This window comes from Urtica dioica, chromosome 8, assembly GCF_054948205.1.
Source record: "Urtica dioica subsp. dioica isolate 48M chromosome 8, U.dioica_male_clone48M_v1_H2, whole genome shotgun sequence".
In the NCBI taxonomy this organism is placed as follows: Eukaryota; Viridiplantae; Streptophyta; class Magnoliopsida; order Rosales; family Urticaceae; genus Urtica; species Urtica dioica.
In genome coordinates this window covers 26,236,870-26,251,132 of record NC_142763.1, presented here as the reverse complement: position 1 = coordinate 26,251,132, position 14,263 = coordinate 26,236,870, and the positions used below count along the sequence as shown (strand labels likewise).

General features: G+C 38.2%; 1 protein-coding gene and 1 pseudogene across 1 annotated transcript; both read left to right on the top strand.

Annotated features, from left to right (window-relative positions):
• Nucleotides 1–337: 337 nt before the first annotated feature.
• On the top strand, nt 338–4,226 carry LOC149388695 (calcium-transporting ATPase 12, plasma membrane-type-like). The gene is made up of 2 exons (XM_089623251.1): nt 338–2,590; nt 2,947–4,226. Exons 1-2 carry the CDS (start codon nt 575–577, stop codon nt 3,964–3,966), a joined length of 3,036 nt encoding a protein of 1,011 aa, XP_089479377.1. The 5' UTR covers nt 338–574; the 3' UTR covers nt 3,967–4,226.
• Nucleotides 4,227–6,218: 1,992 nt separating this feature from the next.
• Nucleotides 6,219–13,356, top strand: LOC149388694 (chlorophyll synthase, chloroplastic-like; annotated as a pseudogene).
• The last annotated feature ends 907 nt before the right edge of the window (nt 13,357–14,263 follow it).

The window sequence follows — 14,263 nt, the reverse complement described above, 5'->3', positions numbered from 1 at the left end:
TTAAGCTAACGTGCGTGGCAAGATATACTTAAATCAACGCGTTTTCCTTTGCATATTTGTCAACTGAAATTAAAAACTATGTGACGAAACAAGGTAACACATGTAATCTGATGACGGCAAAAACCTACCGTTATTAGGTTGTTTACACAATCTGAAGCATCACAACCAAGCATTTTTTTTTTCTTTTGCACGGTCATCCTAGAAACACCTTTCTCCTCTACGATCATTTCGTAGCCAAGTAAGTTAAAAGGTGAATCAAATACCTAAAAGTGCGTTTTTAACTTTTCATTAAACGTAATTGCAATACTAATGTATCACAGATAGAAAAAAAAAAAAAAAAAAAAAACAAGTGAGCGAAGAAATCCAAATTGCTCTATGATTACCACAGCACACACAGTTGACCAGAGAAAGCAGAGCGAATTCAACTTGTAAACTACCAACGCATTTTCACCGTCATGACTCGTCATCCAAAATGCCTTATAAAACACTCTTCACTTTGTTATTCAGAATGAAGATCTTTCCCACCAAATTCCATAACCCTCTTTCTTATAGTATAAAGTATAAACTATAAACAATGAAGAAGTCGAATTGTGGCGAGCTGATCTTGGAAATCACCCGCGCGCAGATGCGGTGGCGAATGGCGTACCGCGCGATCTACGCCGTCCGAGCCCTCCTCTCTTCAATCCACAGGTACGAAAAACTCGGCTCCAAATCCCAACCCCGGGACCAAATCCCGGAAATCGACCACTTAGCATTGGCCGCGATGGTCCGAGAAAAAGACTCGTCAGCCTTGCTCGCCCGCGGCGGCGCGGCCGAGGTGGCGCGGTCCCTGGGGACGGACCCGGAAACTGGTATCTCCGACGACGAGCGCCACGTGGCGGCTCGCCGCGCAAAGTTCGGGGCGAACACGTACCACAAACCGCCCCCGAAGGGGCTAGCTTTCTTCATCGTCGACGCGATGAAAGACACGACGATCCTGATCCTGATCGGGTGCGCGGTTCTCTCGCTCGCGTTCGGGATCAAAGAGCACGGAGCGAAGGAAGGCTGGTACGAGGGCGGGTCTATACTGATCGCCTGCGTCCTCGTCATCGCCGGCGGCGCCGGCAGCAACTTCCGGCAGGAAAAGCAGTTCCACAGGCTGTCGAAGATCGGCGACGACGTGAAAGTCGACGTCATTCGCTCGGGGAGGCGGAGATTCGTCTCGATCTTCGATGTGGTGGTGGGTGACGTTGTGGTGCTCAACGTGGGCGATCAGGTCCCGGCAGACGGGCTCTTCTTGACGGGGCATTCGCTGACGGTGGACGAGTCGAGCATGACCGGCGAGAGCGACCACGTGGCGGTGGACTCGTTCCTTCTCTCGGGGTCGAAGATCGCCGACGGGACGGGGACGATGGTCGCCACGTCGGTCGGGATGAGCACGGTCTGGGGAGAGACGATGAGCTCGATATCGCGCGACGCGGCGGCGGAGCGGACCCCGCTCCAGTCCCGCCTCGACGTGCTGACGTCATCGATCGGGAAAGGGGGACTCGCCGTGGCTTCTCTCGTCCTCGCGGTCTTGCTCGTTCGGTACTTCACCGGAAACACTACGGACGATCGCGGCAATGTCGAGTATCGCGGGGAGAGGACTTCGTCGGATGATATCATGAACGCGGTGGTGAGGATCGTCTCGGTGGCAGTGACGATCGTCGTCGTGGCGATCCCGGAGGGTTTGCCGTTGGCGGTGACTTTGACTTTGGCTTATTCCATGAAGAGGATGATGAGCGACCAAGCCATGGTGAGGAAGCTCTCGGCTTGCGAAACCATGGGCTCGGCGACCATAATTTGCACGGATAAAACCGGGACTCTGACTCTGAATCAGATGAAAGTCACCGAGTTTTGGCTCGGCCTAGATAAAGTCGCAGACTCTTCTTCGGATTCCTGCGACGGAATCGCGGAGAGCGTCAAGGACTTGTTCCACCAAGGCGTCGGATTGAACACCACGGGCAGCGTTTACAGAGCCGAGCTCGGCTCTGAGCCCGAGTTCTCGGGTAGCCCGACGGAGAAAGCGATTCTCTCTTGGGCCGTCCTTAGCTTAGGCATGGAAATCGACAGAGTCAAGGTTAAGCACGAGGTGTTAGGCGTCGAGACTTTCAACTCCGTGAAGAAACGAAGCGGAGTCATGATCAGAGACAGAGATAAAGTGGTTTTGGTGCACTGGAAAGGCGCGGCGGAGATGATCCTCGCGATGTGCTCGGATTACCACGAAAGCGGCGGAGCCGCGAGAAGCCTCGACGAGGCGACGAGGCGGGAGATCGAGAGGACGATCGAGGGAATGGCTGCGAGTAGTCTGAGATGCATCGCCTTCGCGTACTGTCGAATCACGGAATCCGAATCCGAAAAGACTCGAAAGAATCTGAGAGAAACTGATCTCACGCTGCTCGGAATCGTCGGCTTGAAAGACCCGTGCAGACCGGGTGTCAAAAAAGCCGTTGAAGCCTGCCGAGCCGCTGGAGTCTCGATCAAGATGATCACCGGCGACAACGTCTTCACCGCTAAAGCCATAGCCGCCGAATGTGGAATCCTTGACTCCAACGAGTCCAACGAAAGCCAGGTGATTATACACGAAAGTCAAATGCCTTCAATTTATTTTTTTACACATTTTTTTTTGCTAATTTTTAATTTTTTTTTTTACCTTGAAAAATTTTTAATTTTTTTTTTTACTTTTAAAAATTTATAAATCAGTTTCCTTGAACTTTTTATTTTTTTTTCGCATATTAGCTTCTAATTTATATTTTGGGCTTCGACCAAATGGACGAAAGGAGTTAAAGCCAAGCGGAGTTTAAACTTGTTTTCGCAATTTTTACCTATATTTATTATTTCTTTTATCTTAAAAATTTACAAATTAGTACGTCGAAAAAAAAAAAATCATTTTATCTCCCTAAATTTAGTCTCTGCTTCAACCTGCAGGTGATTGAGGGCGTTGAGTTTCGAAGCCTGAGCGAGGAGGAACGGACGGCTCGGGTCGAGCGGATCAAAGTCATGGCTCGATCCTCGCCGTTGGACAAACTTCTCATGGTGGAAACTTTAAAGAAGCTCGGGCACGTGGTGGCCGTCACCGGAGACGGGACAAACGACGCCCCGGCTCTGAAAGAAGCCGATATCGGACTCTCGATGGGGATCCAAGGAACAGAGGTAGCAAAAGAGAGCTCCGACATCGTGATCCTCGACGATAATTTCGCCTCTGTAGTCACAGTCCTCCGATGGGGACGGTGCGTCTACAACAATATACAGAAGTTCATCCAGTTTCAGCTCACAGTCAACGTCGCCGCCTTAGTCATCAACTTCATCGCCGCCGTTTCCGCCGGCGACGTTCCTCTCACCGCCGTCCAGCTCCTCTGGGTCAACCTCATCATGGACACTCTCGGCGCTTTAGCCTTAGCCACCGAGAGACCCACCAACGAGCTCATGAAGAAACCCCCGGTCGGACGAACCGAGCCGTTGATCACCAACGTCATGTGGAGAAACCTCTTGTCCCAGTCGTTTTACCAAATCTCCGTTCTTCTGGTTCTCCAGTTCAAAGGCGAGTCGGTTCTCAAGGTCTCGAAGCCGGTCAACGACACGCTGATCTTCAACACGTTCGTTCTGTGTCAGGTCTTCAACGAGTTCAACGCGAGGAGTATGGAGAAACAGAACGTGTTCAGAGGGGTTCATAGGAATAATCTCTTCATGGGCATTATAGCCATCACTCTTCTGCTTCAGGTCGTGATGGTCGAGTTTCTGAAGAAATTTGCGGATACTACGAACCTCAATTGGTGGCAGTGGCTCTTCTGCATCGGCGTGGCGTCGGTGACGTGGCCGATCGGGTGGTTGGTTAAGTTGATCCCTGTCCCCGATACGCCGTTTCTTGATTATCTCCGGCGATCGCTTAAAGGGCTCACTAAGGTGTTTCGCAGATCAGAAACTTCTAATTCCAGGCTTTCGGCTTAGATATGGCAAGTGTTAGACGACTGTATATATATTTGTTATTATATTCATATTCTAGGAATTATACAAGTCATTCTAATTAGCAGCTGCCTACTAACACTGAGATTCTTTTGGAAGATAACTGATTTTATTATTATTTTTTTTGTTGTTGTTATTATTATCATTTTTATACGTGAGATTGTTTTGGTAAGTAACTGATTGTATTATTTTTATTTTTTTGTATCCTGTTTGAAAGTTAACGCTAGTGTGCGTTTTATTTTGCTTTTGGGAAAGTTCATTGAAACTAAATATAATTTGATTTCTATATGATATTTGTCTTTTTGACCAAGAAGCCTTCCTCTAGCTGACCGCGGTTGACTTCAGTCAACTAACTGTATTCAATTAGGCTCTGTTTGATAGAGTGGATTTTAGGAAGGATGGATAAACATAGATGAATTTGAGTGGATGAATAATTGATTTCTCTTGTTTGGTAGGCAAGAAAAAGAGAATGGAAAGTGTTGTAGCCTCACAGTATACAACTTGATAACTGTATACAATTTGTAGGAAGGATTTGAATCCGTGGGATTCACAGAAAAGTCATTCCCTCATATTTGGAAGGATTTGGAAGGATTGTAGGAAGAGATAGCTTTTTTTTTTTTTTTTTTTTTTATTTAATAATTTCATAAATTAATTGCAATTTCTTAATATATATTCTTGTTATCTCTCTCTTTAATAAATTTCTATTTGGTGAATGAAAACTATTGTAAAATTTTGGTTTAGTTTTTAATTATTAGCCTTTTGAAAATATAATTATTTTTGTTTGGGTAATTTATAATTATAATTTCTTGTGCATTATTTGATATGTTTTTGGTAGATAATATATTTACTTTGCATGTTTTATATCACATATATATTTGCATACGTGAGTGATATGTTTTTTTTTAAATTTTATTATTATCAGAGTGAGTGATATGTTTATGTATAGATGTATTAACTCAAATATTTTTTTGGGTGAAAATAGACAGTTATTTGGTATTTTATAAGAGTAAAAAATGGAATTTAATATATAAACTTTATTTATTCTTTTTATATTTTTTATACCAAACAACAAATGGATGGATAATAATCTTTCCTCTCATCGTACCAATCAACTTTTAAAAAAACCACAATCCATCACTTTCCTTTCTTTTCTCTTCCATCCTAAATAATCCATCCACCTTACTTTCCCTCCTTCTTACCAAACAAAGCATTAAGGTCAAGTGCGATGATCGACTGCAGTGAATTGAAAGATTGAAATATATATTATTTGAAAACTATAAATTTAAGGGCATTTTAATAAAATTATACATATATTTAGGATTTTTAGTTTTTTGTGTCATGGGCATGGCTACGTGTCGTTGCTCATCTCCGAGCTAAAGAATAAAGTCTCCAAGTTAAAGAGCACTAAAAAGTCACCCCAAGAGCATAAAAAAAGTAAGAAAAATATTATTGACGGAAGAAAAATTTGCGGTAGTTAGTTTGATCTAGTGATAATCTCACACATATCTCGACGGAAAAGTTCTGAGTTCGAGCCATTGAGCTGTAAAAATGCATGCCCACTTACAGGTGGAGAATTTATCTTCTTTCAGCTTAATGCCACTGTACTAAATCTAGTAATCTTGGTCAATAGTGTCATTTGCACTTGCATTGCTATAATATATAATGTAATATTGGCCAATAGTGTCAATTCTGAAAGAAAAAAGTATTATTGACGAAAGGTGAGGCAATCTATTGCATGTGAGAGGCGACCAATCGCTTGACAAAAAGCCACACCATGTCTTAGCCTCAGCTCAAGCGGACTCGTCATACCACAACAAATTAACCCTAGGTATAGCCTGTCAAGATGAACCTAGCCTTAGTTTTCGCTACGGTCATTAACATGTGCACGGTCCGGTCGGTCTAAAATCGGTCAAAAAATCAAATCAGACCGGTCTAAACGGTTTAAACAAAAATTAAACCGGACCGGAAAATATAAGGAAAAAAATGGATCGGACCAAACCAGTTAAAACGTTCCGATCCAGTTTAAATTGTTTCAGACCGATTTAGACCGTTTTAAACCGGACCATTTTATTTTAATCTATTTTTATTTATATTTTTATTAAATAGTATCCGGTCGGTTACTTTTAAACCGGTCGGTGCACTGCTATAATATATCAGTGAACTAAATGCCGCCGAAAATCGGCGAAATTCGCCTGGAAATTCCATTCCGGTGACTAAACGGCCAGCGACAGAGAAGTATGTCGTTTTCTCGTTTTTTGTCGTTCGAAAATCGAGGAAACGACATGTCGTTTCGGTGACCGAATATCCACCGTTGTCGTTCGAAGCTTGTTACAAAACGCAAAAAATTCCTGGACTTTCGGCGAAAGTCGAAGAAAACGAAAAAAAAAAAGAAGGCGAGGTTCGGCGGAGAAGAAGATGCACGAAGAAGAAGAAAGGAAGAAGAAGAAGAAAACAAACGTAATTGAGCATGAGTTGGTTAATTGCTCATTTAATTCCTCAGCTTTTAGCCTAAGCTTCACTTCTCACCCAAAATTAACTTTTTTGTTGCAACTGGGTCCTTAATTTTTGTTCCAAATGGGTCATATCCATTTAATTCCTTATTCAAGTCCACAATTAAATGGATAATATCACACATAGTCTAATATATAATATCACACATTTAAAAATTATATATAGTATCCAATTCTATTATATATAATATCACACATACTATGAGACAATTCTAATAGATAATATCACACATTTATAAATTATATATATATTAAATATTATTAATAGCACACATTTACAAAATATTATATATATACAATTTTCTATTAAAAAAGATTATATACATAATGTATTTTCTTTATATATGTTTAAAAAAACAAAATATGGGTATAGAATATATAATATGGGTATAAATACGTACTAAATCTATAGATATTATATAGAATATATTTTTCAAGTTTCAAAATTCAAAAGATACATATATATAATTATGTATTATCTTTTTAATATATTTTGCCACATTATTTTCGTTCGGTTTTCCATCGGCACGTCGGTTTTCCATGGAAAACGGCATTTGAAAACGGCATTTCACTTTCCCTTTTCCACAATTTTTCCGTTGGGTTTTCCATCGGTATGACGATTTTCCGTAAATCAGGAGGCTCGAAACGGCAACGAAAACGGCATTTTTTTCCTTGTAATATATCATATAATATTGGCCAATAGTGTCACTTCTGAAAAAAAAAGGTATTATTGACGAAAGGAGAGGCAATTTATCACATGTGAGAGGCGATCAATCGCTTGACAGAGAGGCGCACCATGTCTTAGCCTCAGCTCAATTGGACCCGTCATACCACAACAAATTAGCCCTTGGTATGGCCTACCAAAATGAACCTAGCCTCAATTTTTGCTACAGTCATTAACATGAGCATGGTCCGGCCCGGTCTAAAACAAGTCAAAAAATCAAATTGGATCGGACCAAATAAGAAAAAAATGGATCGGACCAAACCGGTTAAAACGGTCCGATCCGATTTAAATTGTTTCAGAGCGATTTAGACTGTTTTAGATCAGATCATTTTAGACCGTTTTATTTTAACCTATTTTTTATTTATATTTTTATTAAATAGTAACCGGTCGGTTCATTTTTAGACCATTTTATACCGGATCATTTTAGACATATTTTTTATTATTTTTTAAATACTAACCGGTCCGGTCTAAACCGCGGTTTAAAATTTTCAGACCGGACTGTTTAAAAGTATAAGCCAAATCGGTGAAATTTTAAACCATTTGGAACCGGACCAACGGTCTAAAAACCAACGGTTTTACCGATTTTTTTGCGCCGCCCTATTAACATAGTGGAAATAGTCTCCAATAGCTGCTTTCGTAATTTTTTCAATATTAACCAGTAAACTTTTTATTTTACATAAATAATCGTTTTAACTTTTGAAGTGTTCATTTTGCCCTTAATAACTACTATTAACTGTTGACCAGATTTCAGTTGTTGTTGACCAAATTTCAATAATTATTGACTAGATTTTCAAATTTCAATAACTGTTAACAAAATTTCAAAAACTGTTAAATCAGATTTCAATAGGTGTTGACTAGATTTCAATAATTGTAGACCAGATTTCAATAAATGTTATCCAGATTTTAATAACTTATAAGCAGATTAGGAATATAAAGATATTTTCTTCGGAGAAAAGAGAATCGATTACTGTTGAAATATTTTTGAAAACATGAGTAAAATATAAATAGTGACACACGTAGTTATGTAATTTTCTCCCATATTGACCATACTTGAGCTTAACAATGCCCAACAGGTCCAATGATATTGATTATGGCTTGAATCAATCTCAACAAGCCTAGGAAGGGGTCCCTGACTTGGACTCTTCGCATGAAGACGTGCCCTAGTTGGGTCATGGCATTGGGCTTGAGACTTCATCAATGAGAGATGGGAAGAAAAGGTTAACATATCAATTGTGTATACTTCTCATCAACATCTATAGTCAAGTTGAGGGGGAGCGTAAAGAAATCCTAAAAATAATACTTATTTAGGATTAGTATTTTTTTCCTATTTTTTTTTTATAGATATTTATAGAGTATTTTAAATTAGTTATAGATTGATGCTCTAAGTAATAGTATTTCTAGAGAATTGTCGTTGCATTTTTTTAATTTGTTGAAATATCTCTATATTTGGACCTATGTCCACTATAAAGTACACAATACAAATTATTTCATTATGTATGTATATATATTACGATCCAATTCCTTTATCATGGTAATAAGTTTCGAAATTCAAGCTGTAAAGTTATTTTATGAACTGTTTTCATATATTTTTTTAATTAAATACATAATTTAATGTGAAAATATCATATCTATCATCAATGTTTCATTAATATTGCATCTATTCCTTGTATTAATATTGCATCCATTCCTTGTATTTTCAAAATATCACGCTTATCCTTTCACAGTTCACATAGATGTTATTATTTACTTGTACTTCAAAAATGCTACATGTATCAAAATATCTCTTAATATAAAATTTTGCTGACTATTTGCTTATTCAAATTTTGAAATACTTATAACACCCTCAAGAAAGTCATTAATGATACCAAATCTTCATCTAATTAAAATAAACGAGAATTTTTATTTTATATGTGTAGTAATAGGTTAAATTTGGTTTTTATGTCTAAAATTGTATAAATTCTAAAACTATACACAATTTTACCAAATTACCTTTAAAATATAGTTTTAGAAGAAAATATGTCATGACCGCATATGACCCTCACACAACTTTTTTTTTTTAATTTCTAAAGACACTACTACAAATGTTGGATTCTACAACGCACTTTCTACAACGCTTATAATAAGCGTTGTAGAAACTATGGATTCTACAACGCTTACCATAAGCGTTGTAGAAACTGGGTGTTTCTACAACGCTTATGGTTAAGCGTTGTAGAATCTTGGTGTTTCTACAACGCTTATGGCTAAGCGTTGTAGAATCTTGATGTTTCTACAACGCTTATAGCTAAACGTTGTAGAATCATTGTGTTTCTACAACGTATATGATTAAGCGTTGTAGAATTTAATATATTTCAGATCTCTTACAACGCTTAATCGATCCGTTGTAGAATCCTCGCTGCGGCGACGTATTTTTTTCGCCGCGGCGAGACTTTTCTACAACAAATCGACTAAACGTTGTAGGAATATTGATATTTTATGAACCTTGCCGCGGCGAGAATCCTTCTTTGCCGCAGCGAGAATGTCCTACAACGGATAGGATATCCGTTGTAGGAGTTTACGAAATCATCATTAATACCAGTCTTTTCTGTTATCTTCCAAACTCGCGTAAGGACGAGAACCAATGACGAGAGTCGAGACTGAGCCTCTCATCAACGACGAGAACCAAAATGCCATACCGGAAAACCCCGAAGCGACGATTGATTACGTTCCTTCGAAGAGCCTCGAGCCGATTCCAAATCACGATTCGAAGATCCAAAAGTCTCTCTTTTCGTAACCCTAAATTTTATCCACGACTGGTTTCTGATTTTTTTCCCCAAAAATTTTTTAGAGCTTGATCGACTGTGTTGGTCGCTAAATGATGCAAGGCGTTTCACTATCCATCACGCCGATCTTCTTTTGCCTTTCTTGTAAGTTGTTTGATTTGATCCAATTTTATTCACGACTTGTACGTTGATGTGAAATTGTCATCTGAGTATGATTTATTTTGTGCAGCTATTACTTTCGTACATAGGCACGCAACGCTACGAAGGCTTCGATGTTGATAGAGAAACGGTTTTGAAAGACACGAAATCTCTGTACAAGTCGGGCGAGAAAAAGCTAGGGACTGACGAGAAGGCTTTCATTCACATATTTAGCGAATGAAGCAGAGCTCATATCGTTGCCGTTGCCGAGGTTTACCATGAGCTCTACGGGAATTGACTGAAGAAGGTGACTTTATTTTTTTTTTTTTTTTTCAGAAAGCTCGTGGTTTTAGTTACCAGATCGTACTATTAGTTTCATTATCTTTAATAAACTGTTTTGTATGCCATAAAGAGTGAAACATCAGGGCAGTTTGAGTTCGGGCTCTTGACAATTCTACGTTGTGCCCAGAACCCTGCTAAATATTTTGCTAAGATAATACTAGGTAGTATGTTGTCACATCTTCTTCAGTTGCTATTGAAAGCATGCCAAGACAAGAAATTCTCGTGCCTTTGCCTTCTCCAAAACCTTCTGATTCACAAGGGACGTATTGACGATGCTCGTTAACTGTTCGATGAAATGCCCGAGAAGGATTTAGTGGTGAGGACTAAAATGATTGGCGGGTATTGCAAGGCTGGCCAACTGACCGAGGATGTTTATACCTTAATCTGATTTGGCACCCTCAAACTTCGATAAACTTTCAGTTTTAATTAGCTTTATATTTTCCATTAGAGCTTCAGTTTTAGCTCCGAGATTTTGCTAGTTTTTCAGGGAAGAGATTTTTTATTAGAGCTGCACACACTGATGCGGACAAAGCTCTTCATAGTTTCAATAATAATACTGTTTTTATTTTATCTTCTGATGAATAGATATCATTGTTATTATATTTTTAAATGAAAAATAGATGTAGATAGACTGATATTATTGGTGAGTGAATTAGGGTATTATGGTTTATTTATGTCATTTTAGGAGTGAAATCTGCGGCACCTGAGACGGCACCGCCAGCAAGTAATGGATCAAGCTTCAACCAGCTTCTGGGGATTAAAGGAGCTTCTCAAGAAACTGTAAGGCTTGAAATTTGATTTTGATTTTTTATCTTCGTCTATGAATCATGCTGGTGATAAGGTTGAGTGTCTACTTGATTTGGTAAGATTTGGATGAACTTAATGCTCAATATTATGATATGGGTCAAAACAAAAACACAAAATTGATTAACTGGGATACTAGGCAAAATGAGTTGCGTTATTTGTGTGTGGTAGAGTTTGAGTGGATGACATTAATATGTACAGAATAAATGGAAGATTCGTCTTCAGCTGACAAAGCCTGTTACTTGGCCTCCATTGGTCTGGGGAGTCGTCTGTGGAGCTGCTGCTTTAGGTAACTACTTTTAATGAACCTTTATCTTGTACCAAGTGAACTCTAATAAAATGTTTGTCACATTGAAGGAAATTTTCATTGGACTCCTGAGGACGTCGCCAAATCAATTGTTTGTATGTTGATGTCTGGGCCATTTCTCAGGGGATATACGCCGGTATAGCTCAATATGTTAGCCCAAAAGTGGTTTTGATTGAAAAAGTACTTTGACATCCCACCATTTTTCTTCAGACAATTAATGACAAGTATGACCGAGAGATAGACGCCATTAATGAACTTCTTAGATGTTTGGGTGAGTTTGCTTAAAATTGTTTAAATCCTTTGAGAAAAATGCATAAATGAATCAAAAACTTCTTAGTCCTTACCTAGCTTTTCTATAGTCAGGGCATGATTTCCCGACGATTTTTTACCTTGCTTTGGGAGCATCCCTGCTATCATATATATACTCTGCCCCACCTCTAAAGGTATAGCTTTTTGTTTCTTTGTCTGACCAAACAAGTTAACTCTCTTTATGCAAGCTCTGCATGTATATTTATTTATATTTTGTTATGACTTTTTTCATGGTTACTGATTAAAACCCACAACCTTTTCGATGTGGCCGAGGATGATTACCACCTGAGCTAACCAATGTTGTCAATTTGATTTCAAGAAACTATATTGTTTGACATTGAATACTGATGGTTTTGAACATCTTCTGCAGCTGAAACAGAATGGATGGATTGGCAATTTTTCCCTTGGAGCTGGTTACATCAGCTTACCATGGTGCAATAAATTTTCCATTCCTGAAAGCTTTAGATTTTTTTTTTTTTATGTTTTTTTTTATTTTCAGCACGTACCTTATATCACTATTAAGGAGCCACAATTTCCTATATCACTATTAAGGAGCCTCAATTTCCTTATATTCATAATGGCTTGTACTATCAAAGAAAACCCGTCAGTGTGGATACCGGTAACATCTTGTTCAGCCTCTTTCCGTTGTGTAAATTTTCTCTGCAATTTTCTTGTAAATTTTCTCTGAGAATTTTCAATATATACATTTTTTTCACGTTGGTGTAATATAAAATATATTCTTTTAATTGCTCTGACATTCTGGAAAATATTTGGGTTGAAATAAAAGAAATATAACTTTGTAAAAAGAATATTTCAAGTCGCTCTATTGAAAAGCGACTTTTAATTCTCGCCGCGGCGATGTACATTTCTTGCCGCGGCGAGACTTTCTACAACGGATTAGAGATCCGTTGTAGAAAGACTCGCCGCGGCGAGAAATGTACATCGCCGCGGCGAGATATTTTGGAAGCCTTGAAACTTCTACAACGGATCCGTAAGCGTTGTAGAAGCCTTGAAGCTTCTACAACGGATCCGTAAGCGTTGTAGAAGCCTTCAAGCTTCTACAACGGATCCATAAGCGTTGTAGAAGTCTTCAAGCTTCTACAACGGATCCATAAGCGTTGTAGAAGCTTCTACAACGCAGGATTCTACAACGCTTAATAAGCGTTGTAGAATCATTCTACAACTGTTTTTAAGCGTTGTAGAATCCCAGTTTTGTAGTAGTGAGAGTACTTCAGTCAGTGGCGGAGCTAGAAATTGAAGTCAGGGGGGTAAATTTGAAAATAAAATTAAGATGGACAAATTTGAAAAAAATTATATAAATTTGGGCTAAAAATATATATATAAAAAACAAATAAAAAATTAGAGTAAAATTTGTAATTTTTAAAAATTCAGGAGGGATACTGGCCCACCCTGGCTTCTATGTGGCTCCGCAACTGCCTGCGGTCCCATGTGTTCTCATGCAGTGCAAATGAGATAATTTGATTAGTGTTAAGGTTAATTTGGTAGAAATGCGTATATAGATTTAGAATTTCTGCAATTTTAATCACATATCAAATTTGACTTATTATACACATTAGGCCCGGCCTACCTTGTAGGCAACTAAAGCCTTTGCTTTAGGCCTCGTTTTGAAAAAGGCCCACCCAAAATATTATCCCTCAATTCTGCCTATATGATTCACTAATATTTTAGGGGTCACATATTTTAGTGGGCTAAAAATATAACAACTGTTGTAGTGGTGTACGATAGCAAAAAAAAAAAAAAAAAAAAAAAAAAACTTTGGAATGCTTATCTTTTCTCCGGCAGTGACACCATCACCATCACCATCACACTAAAGGGCATGAAACAAATCTGAATATTTTTTTCATAGAAATGAAGAAAGTTTTTTTTTTTTTTTTTTTTTTTTTTTTTTTTTTTTAATTATGAAGAAGACAACAAATGAAAAAACTCGGGTTTTATCTATGCAACTTTTTTTCCCCCCTTTATATGTGTTGTTTGTTGCTTTCTATATTTAAATTAGTTGGTGTCCGTGTCTTTTTTTTTAAAGAATCGTATTGTGTTGTCTATATTTCTTAGTTTTTTTTTGTTTAATTATGTCTAGTAAAAAAATATCAATCGATATATCATAAAAAAAAAGCTTGATTCAATCTAAAAAAGAATAAGAAGTTGAAATGGACAAAAGCGAATTTATTTTCTCATTATCATATGATAAATTTATTTTGTGTGTTTGGAAAAAGGTCTTATTTTATACGCTCGCTTTAGGCCTCTGATTTTGTTAAGATACACATATTATATGAAGATTTATCATAACAAAGCTTCTCTAACAATAAAGTGCGAACTACATTTAAAAGAATGAGAACTAGCTAAAGATTTATAAGGGCTGGTGTTACTC